The sequence below is a fragment of the Dasypus novemcinctus genome, chromosome 16, assembly GCF_030445035.2.
Source record: "Dasypus novemcinctus isolate mDasNov1 chromosome 16, mDasNov1.1.hap2, whole genome shotgun sequence".
Lineage (NCBI taxonomy): Eukaryota > Metazoa > Chordata > Mammalia > Cingulata > Dasypodidae > Dasypus > Dasypus novemcinctus.
The window spans coordinates 27567013-27579856 of NC_080688.1; the positions used below are offsets into that span (position 1 = coordinate 27567013).

The 12844-nt window shown below is 45.4% G+C and overlaps 1 protein-coding gene across 4 annotated transcripts in view; it reads right to left on the minus strand.

Annotated features, from left to right (window-relative positions):
• PTPRM (protein tyrosine phosphatase receptor type M) overlaps positions 1-12487 on the minus strand; it is an 805217-nt gene extending 792730 nt beyond the window's left edge. For 3 of the 4 annotated variants that reach the window (XM_058277380.2, XM_058277379.2, XM_058277378.2), the window contains exon 1: positions 12073-12425. In XM_058277380.2, the coding sequence (XP_058133363.1) occupies positions 12073-12145 (73 nt within the window). In that variant the 5' untranslated portion in view covers positions 12146-12425. Of the gene's footprint in view, positions 1-12072 lie in introns of all 4 variants that reach the window. The other variant, XM_058277381.2, reaches the window with a different exon arrangement.
• Between the last annotated feature and the right edge of the window lie 357 nt (positions 12488-12844).

Sequence of the window (12844 nt, forward strand, 5' to 3'; positions counted from 1 at the left end):
TTCTCTTTCAAAAGTCTGCCTGGTGGAGAATGAACAACCACATCGAGGAGAGCTCTGCTGTGCCAGCAGAGGCCATCCTAGATCATACTGTAGCCAACCAACCCAAAACACCAACAGATCCCAGCCAAGATCAGCTGAGTAAGGACATTTGCATAAACTATGCCAAACCCAGGTTAAATCAGGAGACCCCCTTACGGAACATGAAAAGTAATAAATGATTGTTGTTTTAAACCAGTAAGTTTTAGGGTTATTTGTTATACAGCAGTAGCTAACCAATATACTTTTTTCCCAAATTAGAGACTTTTTTCTTAATCTAAGTAAATTTTTTTTTAACTGAAAGATTTTTATGTCTGTCTTCCTATGTAAAATTTTGCTTAATCAGAAAATTTTGGTGCTTTAAAAATTTTTTGAGACCTACTCAACTAAGTTATATGGATGTCCTTACTGTCTTCCCACTCCTGGGTTCCTCATCTTTAGTGAGCTAAGAAAATGTTTCATGGTGTCATCAGGAAGGAGAATAAAGGGCTGCAGAGCCAAAAGTTGCATTTGAAATACTGACTCAAATGTGAAGATTTGGAACTTATATTTATTTATACCCCACTGCCACCACCACCCAGTTCCAAAAAGATTTAATGCATTTATAATGATATGTAAAATACAGCAAGATAAATTAGAACAAGGCAAGACAAGTAAAGAGGAGAATAAGAACTGAACCTGGAGAAGGAACCAGAAAGGAGGTGCTTTGGCACAGACTGCCACTCTGAGCATTTTGTTGCTTTTCACCCGGCCAGTATCCACTCTCTTCACCTGGGACCAGAATCCCCTTTTCCTTGGGGAACCTCCATTTCCACACTCTTAGTCCATGTGGTTCTAGTGAGCTGACCACACCCCAGTCCAGGGGCTAAGCAGGTGACCCCAGGTCACTCATTCAGCCCAACTGCAGAAGTGGTTTGTACTGTTGGGGACAGGAACGCCCCTTCCCCTGGGCTTGGATCTGGAGGGACTGAGCCAGAACTCCTTAGAAATATGGTACAGAGGAGGACTGGTGCTAGAGGCGAAAACAGAGTCCTGATGGCCAGGCAAGCCATGTCCACCCCAGCCTTCTCAGTCCCCAATGCCAGCAAATTCCCAGTTTGATGTAGGACAGTTTGGCCTGAGGTTTTCTTTTCTATCAAAGAAGTTCTAACTGCTCCAGAACACACTTCTGAATCGGGTCTTCTAACACCCATCATAAAGAGGAAAAGTTGCCCGGTTATACGATACACTGTGAACAGGAGGAAAAATAAATCAATAACTGCACAGGAGAATCACAGCTTTCCCTGGAACTCATACCCAGAAAGAAAATCTCCCTGGAAGGCCATGATAAAGATTCTCCATCACGTAATAAAACATGACCTTTACATCTTTTTAACAGATGCAGCACTACATGTGAAAAGGCTTTTTCTTAGAACACACCTCAGTGCAGGTGAATGGCATCAAATCAAAGTGTGAATCAGCGAAAGGCAACCCTACACGTGTGTGTATGGGGAGGGGGGCTCGTACAGTGCAGGACTCTCATCTCAGAGGATCTTGTTTTGTGAGGCATGTGGTCAGCTTTACCACCCAGAGCCTCCATTGATTCTCTCAGACGAGTTTTTATTAGCTGTGGGACAACAATAAGTTTGAGGATATCACATGCTTTCATCACAGAGCTTAGCGCATACTTAATGCTCAAAAAGTGGATTAGTACTTATTAATATCAATTAAAGGCACCTGAAACAAGGCTTATCTCAACCGCCAGTATGGAACTGGAAAACAAAAGGCCTTCGTCTTTGGTGGCCACCTGTGAATGGGACCTGCATTCTCAGAGACGAAGAAACAGCATGAGCATCTCTTGGGTGCATCTTAGCAGCCTACGGCAAACGTGTGAAGCCTGTGAAATCCTTCAGACGCCCCTTCAACACCCCGCTGTCACGCACCTCTTTATAAATCACCCATTGATCCAGGTCCCATTCTCTTACGCCGTGATATCTGCCTAGTTAATTTGAAGTCAGGTAAGAGTAGATGACAATCTTCATACTCTTTACGTGATCGGAGCCCTTATAGATCCTTGATTTGAATGTCTTCATTATGCAAGTGAGAAATGTGAGGTCTCCTGATGTCAACTCATCCAAGTGACAGCTAGTTAGGGACGGCAGATTTAATACAGACTTAATGAGAGTCTCCCAGAGACTACATTTCAACAGCACCTTTCTGTCTTGGTAAAAATGACCTGGTGGAAATTTCAAGGCTTTACGAGACCAGCATGCCCATTTTGAGGTCTGTAGGCCTTTTAGGAACTACTGTAATCAAACTGCCAAGCTTTTGCTTATGGGGCCTGTAAGGCCAATTATTCCACAGTGTGCATATGTTTCAGTGAACACGAGATAAAGGAATATGTGCCGATAAACAATCTTCCCCAAACACTTTCCACTTCATATTGTCTCAGGATCTTCACTGAATGGGTCATCTCAAAATGCAGCTCCATTCTGCAAATTTAAAGTTCTAAGACCATCTTTGTCCTCATTATTCTATCCTTGTTCTTTCACGATATCCTACAAATTCAAGACTGATGAGAGGTGCCCAAGTTGGAATATGGATACAAAGCAGCTAATATTCTACAAAATGTCTTGTTCACAATTCACTTTCTCTTCTGACCCCAGAAAGTCTCTAATTCATAAAAGAGAACACTTTCCAGTCAATTACAGCTTGGTATGTAAATGCTCATTTAATAATCCTCAGATGCTTTCTTAACACTAGTCAGAGAAGATTTGATAAATTCTCCACAAGGGCAGGGTCTCTTGGTCATTTCTACTCTGCTATCAGTAATTCCTCAACATTAATGAGCATAAAATCCATCTAAAGTGCCTGTTTGCTGGGGTCTGTAGCCCCACTCCAGAGATTCTGACGTGGGAGGTCTGTAGGCGCCAGAAATCAACATTTTTAACAAGTATCACAGGAGACTCCAATGCAGGTGTTCAACACTGTCCTCTGCCATGCTCAGTTGTACTGGATTTTCATGGTGCCAATTATTTGCTAATTTCAGGGGTTTCCTTTCTTTTGAAGTATAGTATTGGCCATATGTTTAGAACACATATGTGTATGTAATCATGTGTCACTTCTACTGCCTCCTAGCCCCAAAACCCTCAGAGCCCTCCACCCAGAAAGATATATTAGCTTGACCCATATGAAACCTACAGTATTCAGCCCTTTTATATATATATATATATATATATATATATTTTTTTTATTAGAGAGGTTGTGAATTTACAAAACAATCATGCACATGTGTGGAATTCCCATACAACACCCCTCCACCAACATACTACATTTGTTAAACATTATGAGATAATATCATCAGATGATTACCACTAAGTATAGTCTATAGTGTACATTTGGTATATTTTTTCCATATCCCCCCATTTCTAACAAAGAGCGAGTTCATCTGGTTAAAACTACAATATATGCAGAAGCTGGGGGACAGGTGAGATCCCTTATCCTCATGATTAAACAGACACAGCCTGTCATCTCGAGAGGCCTCCCAACCACACAGCACCCAGCTCTCTTATTAGTCTTTATGCTAATCCTACAAAGTATTTTCCCAGAAAAGAACATCGAGGCTGACATCACCACCCCAGCACCCTCCACCGAGTCTGTGTCCCAAATCTCCAGGTCTACACCCTGGAGCCACACCCACTATACTCGCTTCACGGCGTCCCCTGCCCATCCCTCCTGGGCTTCTTTCTACAAGCTTCATCATTGTGTCCCCGCCCACCAAGCAGCATCAGAAGAAGGGGGGCCGCTCTAAGAAGCCACACCCCTGGGCACTAACTGAATAAGGAGAAAAGCATAAAACCTACATATAACAGGATGCCAACTGATAATGATGTCCTGGCTCAAGGCAGAAATTTTAAGCCACACTCAGTTGTCTAGACTGCAAAAGTCAAGGAAGTAGAGAACTTGGTTTAGGATGATGTTGTCAAAGGAGCCTCTTTTTAGTAAGTTTTATCCTTTGGAAATATAACAGATTGAAGGCAAAGGGAGCGAGAGTGTGGCAGCTCTTAACAATGATGAGCCCGAAGTAAACATGATACAGTTTGAGCTCTGGGTAGGTAGCGTTTGTTTCTTTCTATATCTAAAATAAAAAGTAATAGAGCTGATATATACTTTCCCTGCCATGCTTGTGATGCCCTGGTTCTTTATGTCTACGACCAAATCAAATTCCCCTAGAATGGAGTCATGATAAATCTGCATAGTGAATTTCATTTTATGGTGATCGATATTATATAAAAATTCTACTTTATAGCAATAGCTGATTTATAAATTTTTAATACACCCAACAAAATTACAGGCCTACTTTTTCATATTTAATTTGTCACAAGGCAATTCATCCATTAGCTTTAGCAATTGACTCTTTACAGGCCTATACTGCTAATGGTACCAAAGCACCAATCCCAAAACCTGGTCCTTTTGGCTATTCCAAATGCTCAAAAACGTCGAGCTCAATAGGAGGGAAAAAAATAAAAAAGCAGAAAGTCCAATAATTTGATTTTTTTCCTCCAAGGGTACTTCATTCAATCACATATTCAATCAATAAACAAGTTTTCATTGAGTGTCTACTGCATGCTGTTAGACACTGTTGAGTCATTCGATGTTGTACGCTGCCAATATTTCTTTTAAAAGAAATGCTTTAGACCACTTTATAAGTGTGTATCTAGACAGAATCTGAGACAACGAGTCCATTTCAAGCATGTAGTTATAACTTGATATAAAGTGCGTCAAGCTACTCAAACTGAGAAGAGAGGTCAAACAGGATCCATTGAAAAAGAACTGTGAAAAGGAGGCAGTCGGATTCCTTCCGGCTCCTCAGAAGGCTCCCCACCTGTGAACCCATTCTGCTCTCACACTTGGAAACAAGGGCGAAGCAATGGGGCCAACTCCTTTAACTTCCTCTGCAACCCGAACTAAAAACATACTGTTTACACTGTATGCAATAAATCTGCTTTCCACATACTGAACAGTGAGGAGAGATTAAAATGAGTTTTCACCCACCTGAAAACAAAGGGATGCTCTATAAGCTTTTATACTTTGCAGCCCATAAAATGTAAATGCTTTGCCTCTGCTTAGGTTAGGCTGTTGCATTTTGAAATAAATCATTCTGTTAAACAGTGCCTTTTTCCTCCAAGGGAGATTCTAAAACCTAATCAGTTTAGACAAGTCTGCGGCTTCTCTACTCCCGTTCCACTTGCAGACGGTGAGGCCATTTTCCTGCTCCTGAGCTGCGATTCTAAGGGACACAGCTACCAATTACATGCCATCACCCTTCCCTTGATTCCAAACCAGAGCCCGACATTTGTTTCATATACCAAGTTTTTAATGACTTATCTGTCTTTGGAGTTTGAAGCAGGAAAAAACAGACTCAGGCTTACCACACAAATTTTAGTGACTTCTTGAATTATATCCCGAGAACAAACAAGGCTATAGAAGTAAACTCTTCTCTTCCCTGGTGCAGGCCCAAGTATTTAAATCATTCATCTTCTGCTCCATTTCCTTTTCTGGTCTACTCCAAGGCCTGACTGAGAATGCCCCAAAGGTTACCGTGAATTCTCACTTAGCTGGCAAATATATACTACTTCTTCCCCTTCCCCTGCTATATGTAGACTACCAGCAAGAAAACAGAGAGCCAAATGAAAAAAAAATTGGTAAGGTTAACACAGACATGTCAAAAGTTGTCTTTAGGTCCAACGAGCTAACTTACAACTACTGGAAATATAACTTCCATTTAAGAATTTCATTTTACAGGAAGAGTTGAATGTATGGATCCTCAGAGACGCACGTGCAAGCAGATGAAGGCAGACTAAATATTGCACCTCCCTGGAGCTGCGAGAGAATGAGTCCAGGGAGCGCCGGCTTCGGCCTGGGCTTCCGGCTCAGGCAGGTGGGCTTGGGGAAGCAGCTACACCTAGTGATCAGCAGCGGAAGCTTGAAGCAGGAGGCTGGTCTGCCTGGAGAAAAGCAGTTTTCCACCCTTTCTCTAAAAGTCTGGTCATCACGTTGTCTACATAAATCTGCTATGTGACATCACATTCACTTTTACGGATCTAGGGTGATGACAGAGCTGCAATGTTTTCTTTGGTGGATAGCAGAAAACCTAGGCTGTATTTTAGGATGTGTATGGTCCGTACTTTAAAGAGATGTACCATGAAAACCATTTTTATTTTCGATTTGGAAATTGAGTTTATTTCCAGGGGCAAAATTGTCCATTTCCACATTATAATTTCCAAACTTCTGTACATTACTTTTCCATCCTCTCCTAAGAAAGTCCCAGTTTCTTTCCATTTTAGTAGATTTTGAAAATGTTCATAGATGGGCCACTTTCAAAAGTATGGTAACTAAGTATTGCTTGTCTTTATCCATCACCAGCCGACTAAAAGGGCCCTACAAAGAGAGTGCTCAACATGTATTTGAATTAAAGGCATTATTTTAAAAAGCACATTGGGCTACACCCGTATTACAATGAGGCAACAAATGTCTTCTAGACACAGGATCAACCCAGACAAATTTCCAATGGCTAATCAGTACTGCAGAATTTAATTAAAACTTTGCACTGTGGTAAGTAAAAGTCTAGAAAACGCTTTTCATTTTAGTTTTACAGCTGGCTGGATCCCGTGTCTTCCCCCTAGACAGGACGGTTATTTGAAACCTGGGATTTCACCCTACAGATTGAGCGTCACCCCAGAGCCTCACCAGCGAGGCACGATCCCCGCAGCGCCCATCGAGACAACGGGAAGGGAAAGGACACGCGCTCTAGCTGTGGCCCTCGTTCTCTTTCGACGCCCCTCAAGGGAGCCCGTGCTGTCACAGCAGCTCGGGGCGCGTCAGGGTCATCTGGGGGGCTTGCTACAATGAGATCACGGGGCCCACCCCAGAGTTTCTGATTCAGTAGGGTTCCTCACAAGGTCCCAAATGCTGCTGCTGCTGTTCCCAGGACAATCCTTCCAGAGCTACTCTTTTAGCACAACGTCTCTCAAAGGGTGACCACAAACCCGTGTACCCCAGGGCCCCGTGGGGACGCCACAGCACACCCTCCCCAAGTCTTCTCCATCAGAATTTTACAGGGTTCAGAACTGGAAACCAGCGCTCATGAGGCCACTCCCGGGGAGCCCATGCCACTGGGCTTCGAGATCGTGGGTTTAAAGAGCGCGTGCCTCCCGCACCTGCTCACAGACCCGGGCCCCGGCTGCGTGGGACCAGGGGTTCTAACTGCACAGGTGCCTTGAGGACCAGGGCTATTCGGCTTCTTTGCCTGCCCCTCTTCCTCCCTCAACCTCACAGAGAGCGGGTAAGGATCCCAGCCCTGCCCTGCTAAGATCGCCGAAACTTGTCGTGACACCACGCCTGGAGCACGCAACGCTTCTCTCCTCATCCCGGTTTTATTCTCGTATTCTATCCCCACACATTCCCAGCCCCTTTAATTATGCCCTGGCCATTGCCACACCAGTGATGGGGAGGGGGACAGACAGACTCCAAATTTAACGGCCAAATCTATCCTTCTCCTCACCCAGTGCCAGCCCTACTGATTTTTCTCTGCTGGGTTTTGTTTGTTTGTTTTTTGTTTTGTTCTTTTTTTTGAAGCTACAAGTGTAAACTCGGGCTTTCTGATGACTAAACTGAAAACCACTGCAGTTTTTTAGGAACCCAAGAAACTGTATCCTCTTATAATGGAAAGCTGATATGACTTGGGGCCCTTTGAAAAGTTTTCCCTGACGAGTTTGAAAAAGAGGAATAATTAAAACTTCCCTTACTTACAAAGTAAGCCTATTAACATGTGTTCATAAAGATAATACACTGAGATGTACAACTGTAAGAAAGTTTGTGGGAAAGTAGGTTTTCAAAGATGAGGAAGCAATAGATTAAAGTTTAAATCATGGTGGACACTGCTTTTAATAAAATATTCCACTGTTGAAAAAACATATAACTCAGTAAAAATAGAAAAGGATAGCTTTGGTTATTTATATAATATATGTTCAATCTAGAACACACAATGAAATCTAAAACCAAAACTGGAAGGAAGCAATACTTAATCCAAAACATAGTTCCTCTACCAAAATAGATATACAGCCATCCTATCAATTCCTACAATATACTACAGTGGTCATGGAAGTATGAAAAATGTAAAGTCATCAACTTTTAAAGAATTGTTACAGAAGTACTTAAATTCTAAAACCAAATTTAATCAAATCTGAAGGCTATGTTTCATCAATTTAGATCAATTAGCAATTAATTTAAATTGCTCATTAAGAAAAATTCATTTGGAATTACTCGTTATGATAAATATATCACTGTATATTAGTAAATTCTTTTCTGAAAACCTATAAAATAACCCTTTGAAAACATGAGACTAAAACCTATATTTTCTTGATCAGAACAATTGATTACACTTCATCAATACTTCTTTACATAAACAAAACAAGGAAAGGCTAGTGGTTTCTTTCATGCTCACTGATTTAAATTTGAAGAGTTTTCATCACAGCAATTACCAATCTAGTTTAAGCACCACAAAAATGTAATACAACTATGATTACCTGAAAAAGAAAAAAAAAAGTCAAACTGCTAAATCAATCTATCCCCACTTTCTATAAAAAAGTACCTTAAAACTTTTCTTTATTTTTGAAAAATTTTAGACTTAAAAAAATAGCACAAAGAATTCACCGGGCTTTTGCTAATGTTAGCTTCTTACATAACCAGAGCACAATAATCAAAACTAAGATTAAAATTCGTTCAATACTATCTACTAAACTACAGATGTTCAGATTTCAGCGATTCCCCTACCAATGTCCTTATGAAAGAGTCTTTTTCAAAAAGGAAATTTATCTGAATTCACAAGGTTATATTAAGGCGCAATATATACTGAAATCCTAAAGCCAAAACAAAGGATCAAGTCTGTTTGTATTTCTTTCTCAGCAAACCAAACCTTGCTAAACAAAACTTAACACATCAGTGCCATTACTTAATGTAAAACTAAACACTTCAGTGTATAATATATATTACAACATGGCCTTTAAGAAATTGGGCCAAAGAGGAATAACCTGCCAACTCCTTGGCTTCTTGCTTGGAAAAGAGAATTTCAAGCCAAAATAAAAGGATTTAACTTTCTTCCTCACCACTTACTAATATGCCTTTTTAGAAAGTTATTTTTAAGGAATACTAAAGCCTAGAAGATGGAACATGAACCTCTCCTATCTGGCCTAATATAAGAGAACAGTCATTTTCCAAATGGACTGTATATAGCAAATTAAGTCTTCACGGGTCAAAATCCTAATTCTTTTCCTTTCTCTTGCAATAAATTGAGTACACTATTTTCAATGTCCGGCATCCCAATTATGGTTAGTCCACCTCCAGAAGTTATTCAATACAATGTTATCCATTCCAAACCCATTCTGAAAGAGGACATGAGAGTGCAGCAAAAGGAACTGCAGAGTGCCTTGTGTATAAATCTGAGTTATACACCGAAAACAACCAACACTGATTATATAAACCCTCGTGATTCAGTCCATCGGAGGGCCTAAAGAGAATCCTTATGGAAAACATTTACTTTAAATGAAGGGAAAGTGCAAGCTAAGACTAACTTTTAACAATTGCTCCTCTCCCTCCCTTTACGTCAGTCAATTCACACACAAGGTTTGAATGTTTGCAAATGATTGGGATTCCTATTAGTAATTTATTCAGTAAGTAGCGAGTGCCTATTAGGTATAAGACTCCATGTTGTGTTTTCACGGGGGACCAAGGGATTTAAAAAATGGTTTTTCCCTCAAGGATCTTACAATCTATTTCCTCTATCTCTAAAATTTATTCCCATGCCAGGTGAAAAGCAGCCAATTATTTGAATTTCCAGAAGAACTATAAAAAGAAATGAAGTGTCAATGTCTCTCAGAGAATAAGAACTGACTTTCCCAACATACAAAATAAGTGACTCTTCCGAAGCACCTGGACTATCTAAAATGCAAAGTAGATGGGAAAAACAGAACTGATCCTTTCCCACCCAAAATGTGCCAACTTTAATTATTTTCAAAATGTCAGCATTTCTAAACAGTGTCTCTGATATGATTCTTCATATCCCAGGAATACACCAGGATAATTCTAGCTTTCCAAAGAAAAGAAAACACATTCTAATTATTGGCTATGATGACTCAAACAAACAGAGAAATATATTTCCTCCAAAAGAAAAGTCTGGCTACATTTTACTAAACGTCTATTTTGGTTTGACTGGTGATTTAATTTAGTCTTAATCAGGAAACAGTTCACCTAGGCTGAAATCCTTCTCAAAGATGAGGACCATTCATTTAAATAAGCTATATAAACAGTTGTTTCCATCCCCATGCACACAATTTTAAAATCCATCCAATGATATCTGACAAAGCTTAACTTTAAACAAATACAGGCAGCGAGGTAGGGATCTTAATAAAGAGGAAACGATCACGGAGGCTCGCATTCTTGGTTTCCAGTACTAATAAGCTACAAGTCTCTAAAACTGAAAAGTACTACCACATAACTCACTAATACGAACTGCAGGCCAAATCTGCATCAATTTTATACCATATAACAGTGTATCATTTTATTAAATCCTCTGGAGCATGTTCAATTACCAGACAGTTAAGGACATATGAAGCTTAGGGAAAGGGGACTTCTCTATTGAGTTGACAGGCTGAGTTTCAAAGCACAGAGCAATCAGCCCAACTACAAGTTCAACTCCATCTCTGAGGCCAACTGTGGTCAAGGATCCTGCAGCTCAGCAACAGCAAGGCTCAACTTTCTGGGACCTGTGTACCTAAAATACCAGTTGCCAATGGTCCAAGAAACTCAAATCTGTTTCCAAGGGCCAGGGGCTTGAACGTCTTCCATGGTTAAAATATGCTCTTTACCATTAATGAAAGTTCCATTCATCAATTTAAAAAAAAATTTTTTTTTAGTCATTCCTCCCAAATAAACAGAAATCAAATTTACAGCCTAGTTTAGGGCCAAACTAAACTCCAGTGTAAGTGGACGGTAGTTCACGAAACTAACACACGCGAAAAAGTAAGTGTGAAAGTGTCAGCGTGGGCCATCCATCCACGTGCGTCCTCCAGGTCCCGGTGGCAATCCCGGAGGCGGAGCTCCGGGAACACGGGGTCGGGCTCAGCTCCACACCCGCTCGGGCTCCGCTCCCCGGATCCTGCTACGAGGGGCTCCTCTGGGTTGCGAATGCCCCGCGTACACGCGCGCGCGTGCACACAGTGGCGCGCGCGCACACAGACACGGCCGGTCCCTGCCTTCCCACCAGAAAGCCGCCGGCAGCCGGGCTGGGTTAACAAGTTGCTTCCGAGCAGCGCAGCCCCGCTGGGGGCCGAGGTGGGGAAAGGGAGACCCCACGGAGGCGAGCCCCCTCCCCCGAGGCAGTGTGGCCCGCAAATGAGGACCGAGGGCGAAGTGCCCGCCTGGCTTCCCCGAGCCGCCAGCCCCGCGGCTGCCAGGACAGGCCGGGGACAGGGGGTGGGGAGAAGGGAGACGAGCCGGGGAGATCGGGGGCAGAGCAGGGTTGACCCGCCACCGCTGCCAAGTCGGTCGCAGCCCGGCCCCCGGCTTCCCTGGCCGGGCCCTGTGCGGGAGCTGCGGGGAGAGCGCAGCGCCCACACCCCGGCCCTGCGGGCGGCGGCTCCAAAGTTGAGGCAAAGTTTTGCGTGGTTTCTTTTGGGCGGCGGCCAGGGACTCGGTAGGTGACCGCGCCACCCCCAGGGCGAGCGCAGGCCAAGCAGCGGCGGGCGCCCGGGAGGGTCCGTGCGTGGGGAGCGCCGCTCCCGCAAGTTGGCAGGGCTGGCCCGAGCGCCCGGCCCCGCCGGCCCCTCCGGCTGCTGCTCTTCGCCCGGCTCCGGCGTCGGCTCCCCCGGGGCGCAGGGCCGGCCCAGCGCGCCCCTCCGGCGGGACCTCCCGCCCCCCTCCCCCAGCTCTCCCCCGTGGGCGCGGCCCGGGCGCCCTCTCCGGCCGCAGTCCCCGAGGCGGGCCGGCGGGCGCGCTCACCTGAGAACGTCTGGGCTCCCGCAGTTAGGAGAAGTCCGGCCAAAGTCGCCAGGCAAGTTCCAGCTTGCTTCATGGTGCCGATCGCGCCAGGCCGGCCACGGACGGGTGGCAGGCGGAGGGGACCGGGGACTTGGGGTTTTCAGGCAGCGGGAAGCCAAGGGTCCACAGGCAAAACCCAAAGCCCCAAGCGACGCAAACAGTTGCAGAAGTCCGGAACTCCAGCGGCTCCCGGCCGAGCGGAGCGCGGTCCGCGTGTCCCCCTGTCCCTGGCGCCACTGCGCGCCCGACGCCGCTGGGAGAGAGGGGAGGACGCGCCCGCGGGGCCGAACGCTTCCTGCAGGGCCAGCCGCCGCGTCGCCGCTCCTCTCCTGGCCCTGCCCGGGCCGGGGCTGCCGGGGCGGCCGTGGCCGTGGCTGCACGTCCCCGTCCCCGCCGGTCCGCGGCGCCCCTTCCCGGCCCCGCCGCGCCGAGTGGCCGAGGCTGCGCGGACTCCGCGCTCTGCTCTCTTCCCGACTGACTGGCGGGGCCCGAGGCCGGCTCCGGGAGCCCACGTCACCGGCCCCGCGGCCCCGCTAGAGGGCGTGAGCGCCGCGGCCCGCCCGCAGCCCCCACCCGCGCTCGGCGGCCGGCTCCCTGCGCTCGGCGGCGCGGGCGGCGCCTCCCAGGGCTCGGGGCTGGGGCTGGCGGCGGGAGCGAGCTCCCCTCGCGCGGGAGAGGAGCGGCGACAGGGGCCCCCGCCTCCCGCGCGGCCCCCCGCTCCTCCTCCCCGCCT